The sequence below is a fragment of the Mercenaria mercenaria genome, chromosome 5 (assembly GCF_021730395.1).
Source record: "Mercenaria mercenaria strain notata chromosome 5, MADL_Memer_1, whole genome shotgun sequence".
In the NCBI taxonomy this organism is placed as follows: Eukaryota; Metazoa; Mollusca; class Bivalvia; order Venerida; family Veneridae; genus Mercenaria; species Mercenaria mercenaria.
This window is the reverse complement of record NC_069365.1, coordinates 76,869,596-76,883,542: the sequence shown is the minus strand read 5'-3', so window position 1 is coordinate 76,883,542 and position 13,947 is coordinate 76,869,596. Positions and strand designations below refer to the sequence as shown.

Genomic DNA, 13,947 nt, shown 5'->3' with positions numbered 1-13,947 from the left:
CAACTACAGTTTCATGTAAACTCATGTTTTAATATTTGTGTTTATGTTTTTGTCTACTTACTATATTTCAAATATGCAAACTATTGTCTTTGTCGTAGTCCTTCAGAAACCAAAACCTTGGTGCGAATAATATTTATTTACACACATTTAAATCCCGAAACTCTGGGATATAGTGGAGTTAAGGATGAAGTTTATTGCGTACATCAAAACGGTACATTCCTCGATCAGTAACTTCCTCCCCATCCACTTACATTTTAGCAATTTGATAGGTGAAACTTTCACCCCTTGTAGGAAGTTTATACTAAAATTTAAAATACATTTTGCAAATGACTTGTCACTCTAGACAAACAAATATATTATTTGTTTGTAAACAATGGTGAAAAGCTTAAACAACGAAGCTACTTCAGTACAACGATGAAGCTACGATGGTGAAATGTCGAAATTGTTTAGACTTTTCACCTTCGTTGTTTCTACTTTTAACCATCATAGTTTCAGCATTTTACCATCGTTGTTTCAACTTGTCACCAGCGTTGTTTCGATTTTTCTCCATCGAAGTTTGCTGTTTTGACTTAACTTGAGTAAATATATATACCGCTAAGGCCACTATGGCAAACCATACCTCAGAACTATCACCAGGTAGATTTTTCATATTGGGTGATTTACTAACTGGAACGTCACAACATAGTATGACGAAACCTGTTTCTATGGAGCCCGTATTAGGCAAACATAATCAGTATATACAAATGAAGAATGAACTGACAGGGCAAAACGCCGTTTTCAAGAATAAATGAGCTAGAAGCTGCTATTGCCGAATCAATCAAAATTATGTGTAAATAAAAAATAGTTTTAACACCGTTGATACGACTGGGATTCATAAAATCATGTCATTGGTCTACGTATACTTTATTATCAATCGTTTGAAGATTTTCCCTGCGCAGAGACACATTTGGAGTTTTTTGTTGTTCATGACCAAAATGCTGCAAAGTACTCTCCCTTTGGTAAACTGTTGAGACACTGACAAATTAAAGACCCGAAAGCATTTCTACTGGTAAACCCTGTGATTCTTTATTTTTTTGGCGATGGTAGAACTTATTATGAACAGCAGGCAGTATGCCCATCATGCGCATGTGCATACAAAATGTGAATTAAATTTTTATAAGTATACGTAATATTCAGCGTTTGCCAATGACTATCAGGTATTCTTGACTAGATACATAACTTATACGCTCACTCATAACTTTTATGATTTGTGTCCCATGAAATACTCTTTGAACCTACCGTATGCGTATCCGCACAAGTAAAAAATCACAACCTGTCAATTACAAAATATACAGCCAGACCTGTGTTAAGCAACCCATAAAAGAATGAACCCGTGAAGTTGCCAAAGGAAGGTGGCTTTCTAAGTCTTGATGGAAGCATCAACTTAAGAACGGTTACGATCGAAGTAGAACATACAAAGATTTATAATGTTCACTATATCTATGTCGTTAAAAATATAATTCTAAACTATTCTTATTAGCATTCACAAACAACAAACACACAAGTAGATGGGAAATGGCCGCGACTTTATTTCATTGATATTATGGCATATAGCATGTTTAATTTTAAAAAAATAAATATGAACACAAGAAAAATCACTAGTTAAATGACATAGCAACTTGCAGGCAACGCAAAGAGGAAGAAGCCATTTTTTTTAGGCTGACAATGAAGAAACTTGTAAATTGAAGAGATTTCTTTATTCACAGCTGATGAGGAAGTGAGGCGACTTGTTCATTGTTTACGTCAATTTAAAAATTGCTATTTGCCATGCCGAAATGCGGTCGCATGTGTATTGAGGGCCACTAAATATTTTATGAAATAAAATCCGTCCAATCAGTACACAGAATGCTGTTTATTTGGGTTTTTTTCAAAGTTCTTTGTCAAAAGTATATGTTAATTACAAGAGCTTAAAGTGTATATAAAAGGAATAACTCACCTTCAGTAATTCAAGACTTAAACTGGATGCTTTTTTACCATTTATAATGAAGTTCCATCTGTATTCTGTAACGGACACCTTTATATTTGTAGCTGAAACTAGATGTCATGTTTCTTGTACTGAAATTTAAAATCAAAGGACTTGACGAAATAAGAACATTTATAAACTGTACAGAAACTTCTATCATTAAATGTTTTGAACTTTTATTCAAACTCGATTTAAAACCTTGTCTACTGAGAACATACTCTGTAAGCAATTATATTAAATACATAGGTGCTCTGCCAATGTGACAGCTATACATGAAAGAAAACTCAATCATTGCTTGATCCGGCAACCAATGTAAGTCATACAATGCTTGTCTTTAACTGTCAAGTTTCCTCATTTTAAGGACAGGTTTTGTACACATGCTTTGAATCTTACGCACCTTACCGTAAGCTACACCATACATTACGACATTGCAGTAATCCAGATGTGAAATAACTAGAGACAAACTAAAATTTCAGTGGCTGCTTTTGTTATTTTTGGATGTTCTTAATTCGAAAGTAATTCAACATATACGACATTTGCAATTTACATGATCTTTTGTCAAGAAATGCAACAAGACATTTAATTGTGCTTTCACGTTTGATATCATCACCAGCAATGTCAATCGAAAATGTAAAACATTTGTTCAATTGAGGTAGAAATATAAAATGGAGACATCTACCTGCACATCCATATATGGTCCATGTAGGAACTCAGCATGTAGAGACTAAACTAGTTTCAAAGTGTAAAATTGTATCTGCATAATTATATTTATACTAGTATACATCAAATTATTACCTACACAGGCCTGTATAGCTACTCGAGATTAGGTAGTGTGAATCATCTTCTACGAACTACCTTAACCTCTAGAACTACCCCATGTACCCGAATTTGATCAACAATAGTAGCAAGGACCTACATAATCCGAGTTTTTAAATGTAAACACTGACCGGTCACCTTTAGTTAACTTCTAGCGCACCTAGGGTACTTGATCTTTGCCAGGACCCACACATACATGTATACGTCCATATAAGCCGAAATTGCAGATCACGTAATTAAAAGTTTCGAGTTCCTTCTCCAATGAAATGTACCATCCGAATACATCTTGATTCTTTCATGAAATGTACCATCCGAAAACGCCTTGGTTCCCCCTGGAAAAGTAGCATCTGAATACGCCTTGGCTCTCCCGGGAAATGTTCCATCCGACTACGCCTTTGCTCTCCCTGGAAATATACCTTCCGAATACGCCTCGGCTATCCCGGGAACTGTACCATTCTATTACGCTTGATTTTCTCAAGATATGTATAATCCAAATACGCTTTGGTTCTACAATGAAATGTGCCTTGTTTCTACCAGAAAATGTCGCCATAGATCAAATGCTTATAATAAAGAACATAAGGTTATTAGCATGGAATACAAACAAAACATCGGGACGTTGAACAGCTTTCTTGCGTACTATTTATCATCTGTATATTGACACATATAAACATTAGGACAAAGCCAGTTCCCTTTGGAACACTGTGCCATTTGTAGGTTTACACATATAAAATCAGATGTCTTGGATATACCTTATCATTTGTAGGTTCTAATAAAGTCGCGTGATGTATAAGAAAAGTGAAGGTGCTATACATAATATATACGTCATTATTATACGTCACTGAAGGTTCTTGTATATTCGCTGATGAAGATGCATCCTTATCTATAATATCGTATTCTTAATAAAACTAGATTAGAAAATAGTGTAATAATTAATGTAAAAATCACATGGTATCATAATCAAGCAAGTACTCTTGCAATGTTTTTTTACGTGCTATTGATAGTACAAAGTGATAAAATGCATTTAATATTTACACAGTTCAAAAGGAATATTAAAAACTGCAGATAATAACATTACACTGACAGATTATAGTATTATAGAGCCGTGTTATTAAAATGTCATACAACTGACAAAATAACGCCGCAATTCCATAATACACGTTTTGTAATTACAAAAAAATTTTAGGGATATTTATGTATCTTACTACAAAACGACAAATTACGCCAAATATATTTTTTTTTCACTGCATTTTGCATAAAGAAAAATGCCAGACTCATCTTGTCGAAAATTTTCTATCGCAAATGAACAATTTATGAACATTTGCACAATAATTTCTAAAAACGTTAAAATAGTATCAAACAAATTTTAGTTTGCAAACGGATTCAAAATAAAAAAAATGACTTAGCTGCAGGAATAGTCTTTACAAAAAAGCAATAATTTACTGCAACAAAATGTCAACGTAAAATACAAATATTTCTAACCTAGCAAACTAAAACAGATTTCTATGTAAAGAGACATGTATAACTTTACATGGAAATGAAATATATTGTATTCAGAACATAATGCACTCAATGATTCCTAACAAAATGAAGATGAATTCAATTACAATACAAATATTTGAAGAAATGAGGCTCGAAATATGGCTTCATACGTTTCGTACGACATACGATTTAAATGAAGCATGTTAATTCTCCCCACCAAAATTCATTTGAATAACGAAACTGGAAATTTCTAATTGTTATTTGCCTACTATCCTCGGGAATTAAATCACGACGCGTGAACTAAATCTAGAAACAGACTCGCGTAATTGTGCGGAAGTTTTAATAGGAGCTTTTGATTTCGGTCAAACTTGGTTCCGGTCATTTTTTATGTTTACCTTGCACCAAGAAGAGCATAACAAAACGTTCAAAACAGCCCGCGCTCAAGAGAATCTCCCCTGTTTGTACATGCTCTAAATTGGCAAACAAACAAAAGTTTTATGAAGGAATACAGCAATTACAAAATTTGTCCGAGATATATTTGGAATATACATGTTGCTAAGTTTCAGGAATAATACTGCTTAATATAAGATATGGCACTATGTCTTAACATGCATTCTATGAAAGCAGCATGAAGCTCTAAGAAAAATGGAAACATATTGTCACATATTTACTGAAACTATATTTGACTTTAAGATAATGAAAAATAAAGAAAACTCTGTTACTCATTTTTTATTTGAACCATAGATACGATGGCAATGAGACAGCAATTTTGCAAGATTCAGTTTTTCTGTGAATAAATTCATGGTGTGCCCATATATCTATATATTCACATTCACACAGTACAGGGCGATAAATACGTTTAATGTTTATCGTTAAAGTCAGTTAAGGTTTGTAGTTGTGTAGTTATTGTGAAGAATCGTGAGTTATCAAAGCCAGAACTCGCAGCAGGTTTACAACTTCAATAAAAGTATGTAACGGTGTCTTACTAATGTATTTACAGATCTACATCCTATGAAACTCAAATGAAAACTTTATTTATTGGTCATAGTTTGTGAAAAAATGTACAAGGCAAAAAGACCCGATATTAAGGTGAAGATCTACTACTCTTGCTATTTCAAAACTAATACTGTTCTTCAAATTTCCGAAGCGATTTAACAAACTGTGAACATATTTACAAGATGATCATGAAACGTAATTATAATAATATAGTCATGTGCCAGGGGCGGGTGAAAAATGTGCAATCAGGCCTGGATCCGAAACAAAGGGTCTCGGAATACTGTCCGAATGTTTAACCAACTGAGCTACAATACATAAAATCTCACAAAGATCAATTTAATGTTCTAAACGAGAATAGTAATAGCCTCAGTTTAAAGTAGTATCACAAAACCCGGAATGAAGCGCTTAGTACGCTTAAACGTTAAATTCATAGTTTGTAATGTTAAATAAAACAGGTATGTATAATGATTTAAAAGTCTAATAGAGACGTAATTTATGCACAGAATGCAACATTGTCTTCATTTAGTTTTATTCTCGGGGAATCCCCTGCCCCTCACCAGCGAGAAGGACGTATATAGGCGTTATAGACCTTATTATTAGCTATGAACCTTATTATGCAGTCCCATACAGTTTGGCTTTGGCCGCAGTGGCCCAAAGTATCACGCCTGCTAAGCATATTTGTTCATTACTTTAGTTTATCAATAATTTTATGGAACAATATATAAAACATATCATTATTTAACTGAAACTAGAAGATATGGGTTATTTATGCATTTACTTTAACTTCCGCTGAATTAATTGATTTAGGATTAACTACGACTTGAATCAATTTTATTTTTTGGATACATTCAATGAGGAAAGTTTTGACAAGCATGCACTTTCATAGCTTGTTTTCTTCCGTGTATGATGTTGATATCAGTTTATTTCTCCTTTGAAATTTAAAATTTGTGAAATTGAATTCAAGTTTGAAACTTTGTTTTTACACATTGAAACTTTTGACAAAACTGTCCGTCAGAAATTAAAACATGTACATACATGTATACTCTATAAATAGGAAGAACGCATCCACAAGTTAATGATGTGTGTTTTCATTTTCATCATAATAAGACACATCTTTTTATTCTAACTAATTGTACGATTGTATTTAGCCATTTTACTTTCTGTTTCAGAACCTTATCTATTAAAATCAATGTAAATTTTGTTAGACTTATTTTCAAATGTAGTATTTTAGCTCATTCATTTGAAAAAAAAATCCTTTAAATCGTTTTGTAAGAGACAGGTTACTTATGCCAAAATGTGCATTCTTCCTTTTTTTACAGTTGAATGACACTGTATACTTTCTATCTGAGAAATTAGTGTTATAACAGAATTATGTTTTAGATTTTTTAAAAATCGAGTGGCAATTCTGATTACCTTAAGGGCCATATCTCTTGAGTTATTTAAGCTAGGTTCCTTTTATAGAAGATGTAGGTGCATACATTGCATGTAAGTTTCATGAAGATTGTTTATATACAGTGTAGCCTGTAATGCTTTGAATATGAATATTTGACTTTTTCAAAAGCCATAGTGTTAGTCAAGCAAGTTTCAAGTTGACATTTATCACATTGTTTTTATCACCTTGTGGCAATTACATTATTTGTTCATTATTAAGATATTACTCCAGAAATAATGTCTCAAATGTCTGCAGGTACAAATGTTGCGGGATAGACATATTGCTATTCATACATATTCAGTTACCTTTACATTAACAAACATGTCTGAGTGTTTCATTTTATACGGTCATATGTAGACATAAAAGGAAAGAGAACATTCATGAAAATATTAATCTGAAGAAAAAAATGAGGCTGAATACGTGTTGTGTGAATGTTTATAATCTAAGAAAAAGCACATGTTTGTTCCGGTATAATAGAGACCAATGTGTATTGAAATGAAATAGAAATAAGGTGAAAAATACACTGCTGAAATTTAGACATTTGTAAGAATTCAAGACAACTGCCTGCTGAATCTAGAGATTTCAGGCGGTAGAAATCTTTGTCTGATATTTAGAACGTTCTCCTATTTGCATTTTTATGGTATCTGATATTTCAGGGATTGACAGACAATCTGCAAATAGAAGATGTTAGAGGTCGCAGTATGAATGCTGTTGACGTATATAGCGCCGCTATCAAGTACATAAAAGTGCTCAGTCCGAAAAGCTACAAAGAAACAATCCGACAATGGAATGAGTAAGCTATAACTCGTACTTGTAAGCGTCATACAAGAGTCGAGCAAGCTCATAAAAATATGTGTCTCAAATATATGTTAATTCGTAAGAAATATTGTCACTATTTTGCGATGCGTGTAAGGCTGATAGTAATGTAAGGTTTGCTCAATACAGTTAAATATTAAAGATGTAAGCAACTGTCAGATTTTCAAAAATGTGTTTGCAAGCATTAATATTTCACAGAAACGTTCATTCCAACCATTAAATGCCTAGGTGGGTCAAACTGCTCCCAATATAAAATAGTGAATACAATGACTGAATCAATACAATACAAAGGAATAGACTGTCAATGTATAAAGAAGTATTTGTATATCATAAAAGTACGCGAGCTTAGCCTACAAAACGTTATGATGTGAAACAATATTGACTTTAACAACTACCAAAAGAACATACTGAAACTAATTATGTACCAGCGATCACTCTGGCAAGTCTACAATGCACAAATACCTATTTAGAGTACTTAATGACTGCGGTTGTCAATAAGAGAATGCAAAACAATATTTTCAATGTTTAACTTAATATGTTATAAACAAGTGATCGGGAATAGAATTCTCTGAATTCATTCAGATCCCAAAAAGAATTCATTCAACATACTGATTGTTTCAAAAGGAACTAGTAACAGTTTTTAGCTTGCTCGGAAATATTTCCTAATATGTTAACATCATAATATCCAAAGTCCGATGCAGTTCCTAGATAAAATTTACATTTTGTACATACAAACATGCATGTGTCACCTTTATAAGTCCCTGTTAATATTTGGCTATAACATTTGAATATTTTGTGAATCTTGCACTAAACCACAAGATTTGTCAATTCATACACAAACTTTTATGTGATGATAATAGTGAATAAATGAAACTAAGATCATGTCCATAAAACCTTACCAACAATATGATAATATGATACAACGCAAAACAATACTAAACGACGCGTCATACGACTCACGTCGATGTGAAACGAGTTCGACACGTGATACGACGGGCAACAATATGCAACGACATTGCAACACTTCATGTTGCGCGTCGGGTCGCATTGTCGTGTTTCGTGTCGCAATGTCGTGTTAAAAACATTTCGGTCGCCGCGAAACATGCAAAATGACCCACGACAATACGATACGACACGCAACATGAAACAAGATAATGCGACACGACGTTCAACAATGCGCCACGACGCGTGACATTATTTTCATGTCGTATTGTCGCCCTTTCGAATGATGTGTCGAGCGTCGTGTCGCGCCTCGTTTCGTATTTATGAGCGTCGTAACGCATGTCGTGCGTCGACCTAGAAGAGTAGACGGTTAACACACAGCACAACGTGCGACATTGCGACACGAAATTTGACACAAATTAATGTCAGGCGTCGTGTCACATTGTCATGCGTAGATTCAGGTCGTATTGTTGCGCGTCTTGTCATGCGTAGTGTCGCGAAACGTGCGTCGACCTTAATCACAGTGGAAGGCACGTGACATGAGCGTAACAACATTTCTGTTAGTGCAACGATATAGCAGATAGGATTGTTCATATGTTCAACTTGACCCCTTTTAGGGACCGCCAGAACTTAAAAAAATATAAGCGACTTCTTTTTATGAACCAATTGATAGAGCTTTACAGCACTAAGTCTACAAATCCCTATATTTTTTAAACCACTGAATGGATATTTACCAAACTTGTTCTTTGTCATTCTTGTATGAGTCTATCTCATTTTTTTCTTCTTTTAGGGTAGGCCTAGAAAGAAAAATATAACAAAATCTTAAAATTACAATCGCGAGACAACGACACATTTTCTTTCATCTAGGCAATCGTGCCAACACAAACATTTTGTTGATAGTTCACGCACCAGAACGGAATGTTATGTTTTGCTTTGTCGCGTTCTATGTTTCGTTATGTTGCATTGTAACTTTCGTTTTGTTGCTTTAATGTGCGCACCAGAATGACACAACGACATGTGCTTAATAAACTGTGCTCAAGCCAACACAACATAAGGAAATGTCCTAAATCAGCCTCTATACTTAAGTGCAGTTGGAGCTTCTAAATAAACCTTTATTAGGTTTATTAAGTTAGTTCTGCACTTTTGATAAACCGGAAGTCATGGCGTAACGTCATTTATCCGGAAAATGTAGAATGATGCCTGGATTCGGCGTACGGAAACGAAAATCAGTTTATAAATCAATAGCAACCAGTGAGTAAATTTATCAAAATAGCTCTTTTACTACCTTTATTAAGTTAAGATATTATATTAAAACATCTGACTCTTTAAATAATTAAAAATAATGTCTTAAAATTAGTTTGTAATGGGCGGGTCACTTTACCTTAGCCACATATTTCAAAAATAAGCACACGGACTTACACATTTTATTTCACCATACTATATGCCATATATTTATATACGACTGTAAGAAGTTTCATTAAAATCTACATTTAAGAAAAAATTCTATTGGCGAAAATGTTTTGAAAGTTGTGATTTTCCAATAGACTCCAATTATGAAAACTTGCCTAAGGTCGAAATATTTACTGTATTTCCTTAGTACATTCCGAAGTTTTGAAAAATCAGAGTTTAATCAAATTCTACATTCAATTTGTAGAAAAAATTATCCTCACGTGCAGAACTACCTTAAACCTTTATCAAAAACATTATCTCAATATTGTGCAAATAATTTCACTTGACTTTCTAATTCTTTGGCGTTTTTTTTTAGAATAAAAGTTTTTCAAACAAAACTCAATTGTTGCATTTAATAATATAGTATGTCATGACATATATGTAAGGTCAAACGTGAGGTCAAAGGAGCATCTTCATGAAGGTATTTTCATGTAGTTTTATATTTTACCAGTCCTTACAAGTTTGTATTTATGATGATTACAATTTTATGATGATTACAATCGTTCAAACACAAAGAAGTGAGAATCTGCTTTTTATCAACAATAATGACTACCTTATAAACATGATGCTGTCAAAAGGCGTTTGTAGTCTCGACACAACGCTTCTGCATTAGGATTTAGTATCAGTAAGTTATGACTGCCATATTAAGGAATGTGGTAACACAATGCACCTAGTCTATAGAATTATATAAAATTAGACCTGCTAAAATTGCTTTCTAACAATAAGCATGTTCCTAGAATACATTTCAAGACAACGTAAATTTCAAGACACGTTTAAAAGTCTACAAGTATAGAATAAGCTATAATATCAAAAATTTTATATAAAAAAGAACTTTGATTCACTTAAGTACAATATCTTCAATAATATTTTATCGGTTTAATTTTGTTGGACATAAAAAATCATTATTTCTTGTCCGCTCTGTAATTCTTAAACCCCTTGAAGCATTTCAAAGAAACTGTTCACAAATGTTTACCACACCAAGAGGACTTGCAGAGCGCATATTCTGGATATCTCGTTTCAAGGTCAATGTCACATTAAGGGGTCAAATGTCATATATGTTTGTTTCGTGTCCGACTGTAACTCTTGAAACGCTTGGAGGATTTCAAAGAAACTTGGCACTGAGACGACGTGCAGAGTACATGTTTCGGATGACTCGCTTCAAGGTCAAGGTCACAGTTAGGGGTCATAGGTCATATATGAATTTGCTTTGTATGTAGTGCTCTGCATTGCAGTGGTCTTGTTTTTTATTTGGCAGATCCCTTTTCTGTCCACTTACAATATTTTTTGAATGACTTCTTTTTATGTTACTATGAATAGCTTATTTTAAAACTTCTTTATTTTGGGCGTAGGGAAAAACCCAAGACCACTTTTCTGTGATACAACATGGATGGAACCTCTAATGTTGTACTGGCATATATAAATCCAAGATTATTGGCGACAGCAGAAAATATACTTTTTAGTGGCCCAATTAACTGTAATAAACGTCAGATAAAATATAATGTTCAGTAACTAAAATATTTGATACCTGCATATATAAACTATACAATTTTAAAATGCATTTTCAAGCTTTCATCAGAAGCGATCTTTTAAGATATTTGATATTAGATTATTAACTCTCCTCAAATGGACTGACTGCCAACCTTTCAATTAGGAAATATATATTTCAGTAAGTGTTTTTATTGAAAATTTTCTGACTGAAAAGAGAACAGTGCAGCTCACCATTAGACTGCATGTACGTGCAGTCACTGGTCGCAAATGGCAGATACGCTAAGAGTAAAATTAAGTTAGTGTACAGATAATTTCTCTGACTTTAAAAGGTTATGTTAGTATCATTGGGAGGTAAGTAAAACACATTTAAGTCAAGAGGTTGCAGCACATGACGGACGACCTGTCACCAGATGAATAAATTCTAATAATTAAACTGAAATACTATTAAAAAATAAAGCTTTCGTTTTCGATAAAATATTGACTGAAAACAGAATGTATTTTTATGCACCTACAGACACTGACAATTTTGAAGTTGTTAAAGATTCGTTTATTTCCTTTCTTATTTATTTACTTAATTGCTTGTATATTATTTTATTTTTTTTATTTTTGTATTATTTACCAGATCTTTCAACAAGACCTTTAACAAAACATATGGCCATCGCTCTTGTGAGAGGAAAGCCATGTTTTGACATATATGCCAAGTAGTTGGCTAGGGCTGCTTCATCCTCAGTTTGAAACTGTTTAGCAGGACCAAACGAAGTTTTCTGCAATTTACTGTTAATTCCATTCGACAGAGTTGATTTTGGCACGTCATATTCTCTCGATGCTTTTCGAATTAATATGCTGTGATAGCTTGCAGAATCTTTTTTCCAGGAATATGACTACATGGAAAATAAAATAGTGTTCCGTTAAAAAAATCTTTGAATCTAAAGTCTAGAAATTATCATGAACATGGGACTGAGCTTCTAAAGTGTTTTGCGACAAAAAATATACATGAAGATGTCGGGGTCGGGACCCTGTGGCAAAATGTTTAAACAGACAAGCTCTATCACCATCAGGTTTTTTCGATTTCTTTTTATTTATATAAAGTAAACCATGCAATTCTAAATCTTCAACACAGCTTACAAAGGAACACAATGCATATATAACAGTTTACAACAGACTGGCAGTATTGACTTCCCTTATCTAGACCGGTGTTATCAAAGCTATTCTACAAGTTAATTTTATATTAACTGGCTAATCGAACAAATTATAAAATATTTTGGCAAATTAATATTGTTGTCAGAAAGAAAATAAGTTTTCTTGTAGAAAGTGTTTGTATCGTCTGCTAATCGTGAAGTAAAGACATGTAGCCTTAATTTTGAAACCCTCCAGAGGGGCCTCTCTTGCGCATGCGCAATAAAAACGGAAGCCCTGTCAGTGAAAATGTAAACAAGTAACCATGCGGTAGGTTTTCCACGATTATTAAGGTGGCAGGGTAGTGAAAATTTGCGAAACCACATTGACGTGTGGGTACCAGAATTCCACATTGACGTGTGGGTAGCAGTGTTGAAATATACATAGAAATCTCGTTTTTGCTTATTTTTCTTTGAAACTACTATGGACTATTGCAGATACAATAGACTACATAAGGACGCCTCTCTGGTCCTATGAACCTGTCGTTTTCTACGCCAGATGTAGTGAAAATCAGCCAAAGCATCCAAATTTTATAGACCAAAAATAGCCTAACCGGGCCTCACTTTGAACCCTGCCATTCATCCATTTCTATTTTTAAATCCAATTTCGTAGCATATATCAATAGTTCGAACATAGATGCATACCAGGGTGGTGTAGAATGTGGATGACAGCCGCGCATCTGGCCGACTTTTTGTTCTGACATTTATGTTTTAGCCTCAACCGGAAGTACGGAACTAGGAATTTTAAAACATCCGCCATCTAGAATCATTAACCGTTCCACATTCCCCAGATATATTAAAGAATTAATAATGATAAACAACCAGTAAGATAGATATGCCTTTATATCTACCCTGTCCTGTTTATACAGAAAATCGAAAGGGGCCAAAACTACGAAACCGCTCCCCAGCCACCTTATACTCATATGATTACCTGTGAAAAAAAATGAACTTGATAAACTTCTCCAAAACAAGCGTCTGTATGATTAGGCACAAAAATATGTAGACGAATCGCGAAAATAGAGCGTTACGGGAGCGTGTCCGGGGACTTCTGCTGTCCGGTGAGTACTCGCGTGCCAGTACAGATGATTTATTCAAATAAAAGGAAATATGTCTGGGGAAATATATATCTAATATTTCAAATGCTTTGAAACGGTGATAATATCAATTTCATTTCATTGATATATTCCAGTATTTCCCCCGATAAGCCTAAAATAAATAAAGCGCATTTTTTGCTTGTTTCAGTCTAAATTCGAAATGTCCTAAAGTTTACTAAGTAAACATCAGGTGAAAGCCACGAATGGATATTTTAAAATCTGATGTTCACTAGTGAAATATATATCGACCACATACTG

General features: G+C 33.8%; 1 protein-coding gene across 1 annotated transcript in view; it reads left to right on the top strand.

Annotated features, from left to right (window-relative positions):
- The window catches only part of LOC128557158 (uncharacterized), a 252,569-nt gene that overhangs the window by 174,525 nt on the left and 64,097 nt on the right, over positions 1-13,947 (top strand). The window contains exon 10 of the mRNA XM_053544035.1: positions 7,382-7,518. Within this exon, the coding sequence (XP_053400010.1) occupies positions 7,382-7,518 (137 nt within the window). The remainder of the gene's footprint in view (positions 1-7,381; positions 7,519-13,947) is intronic.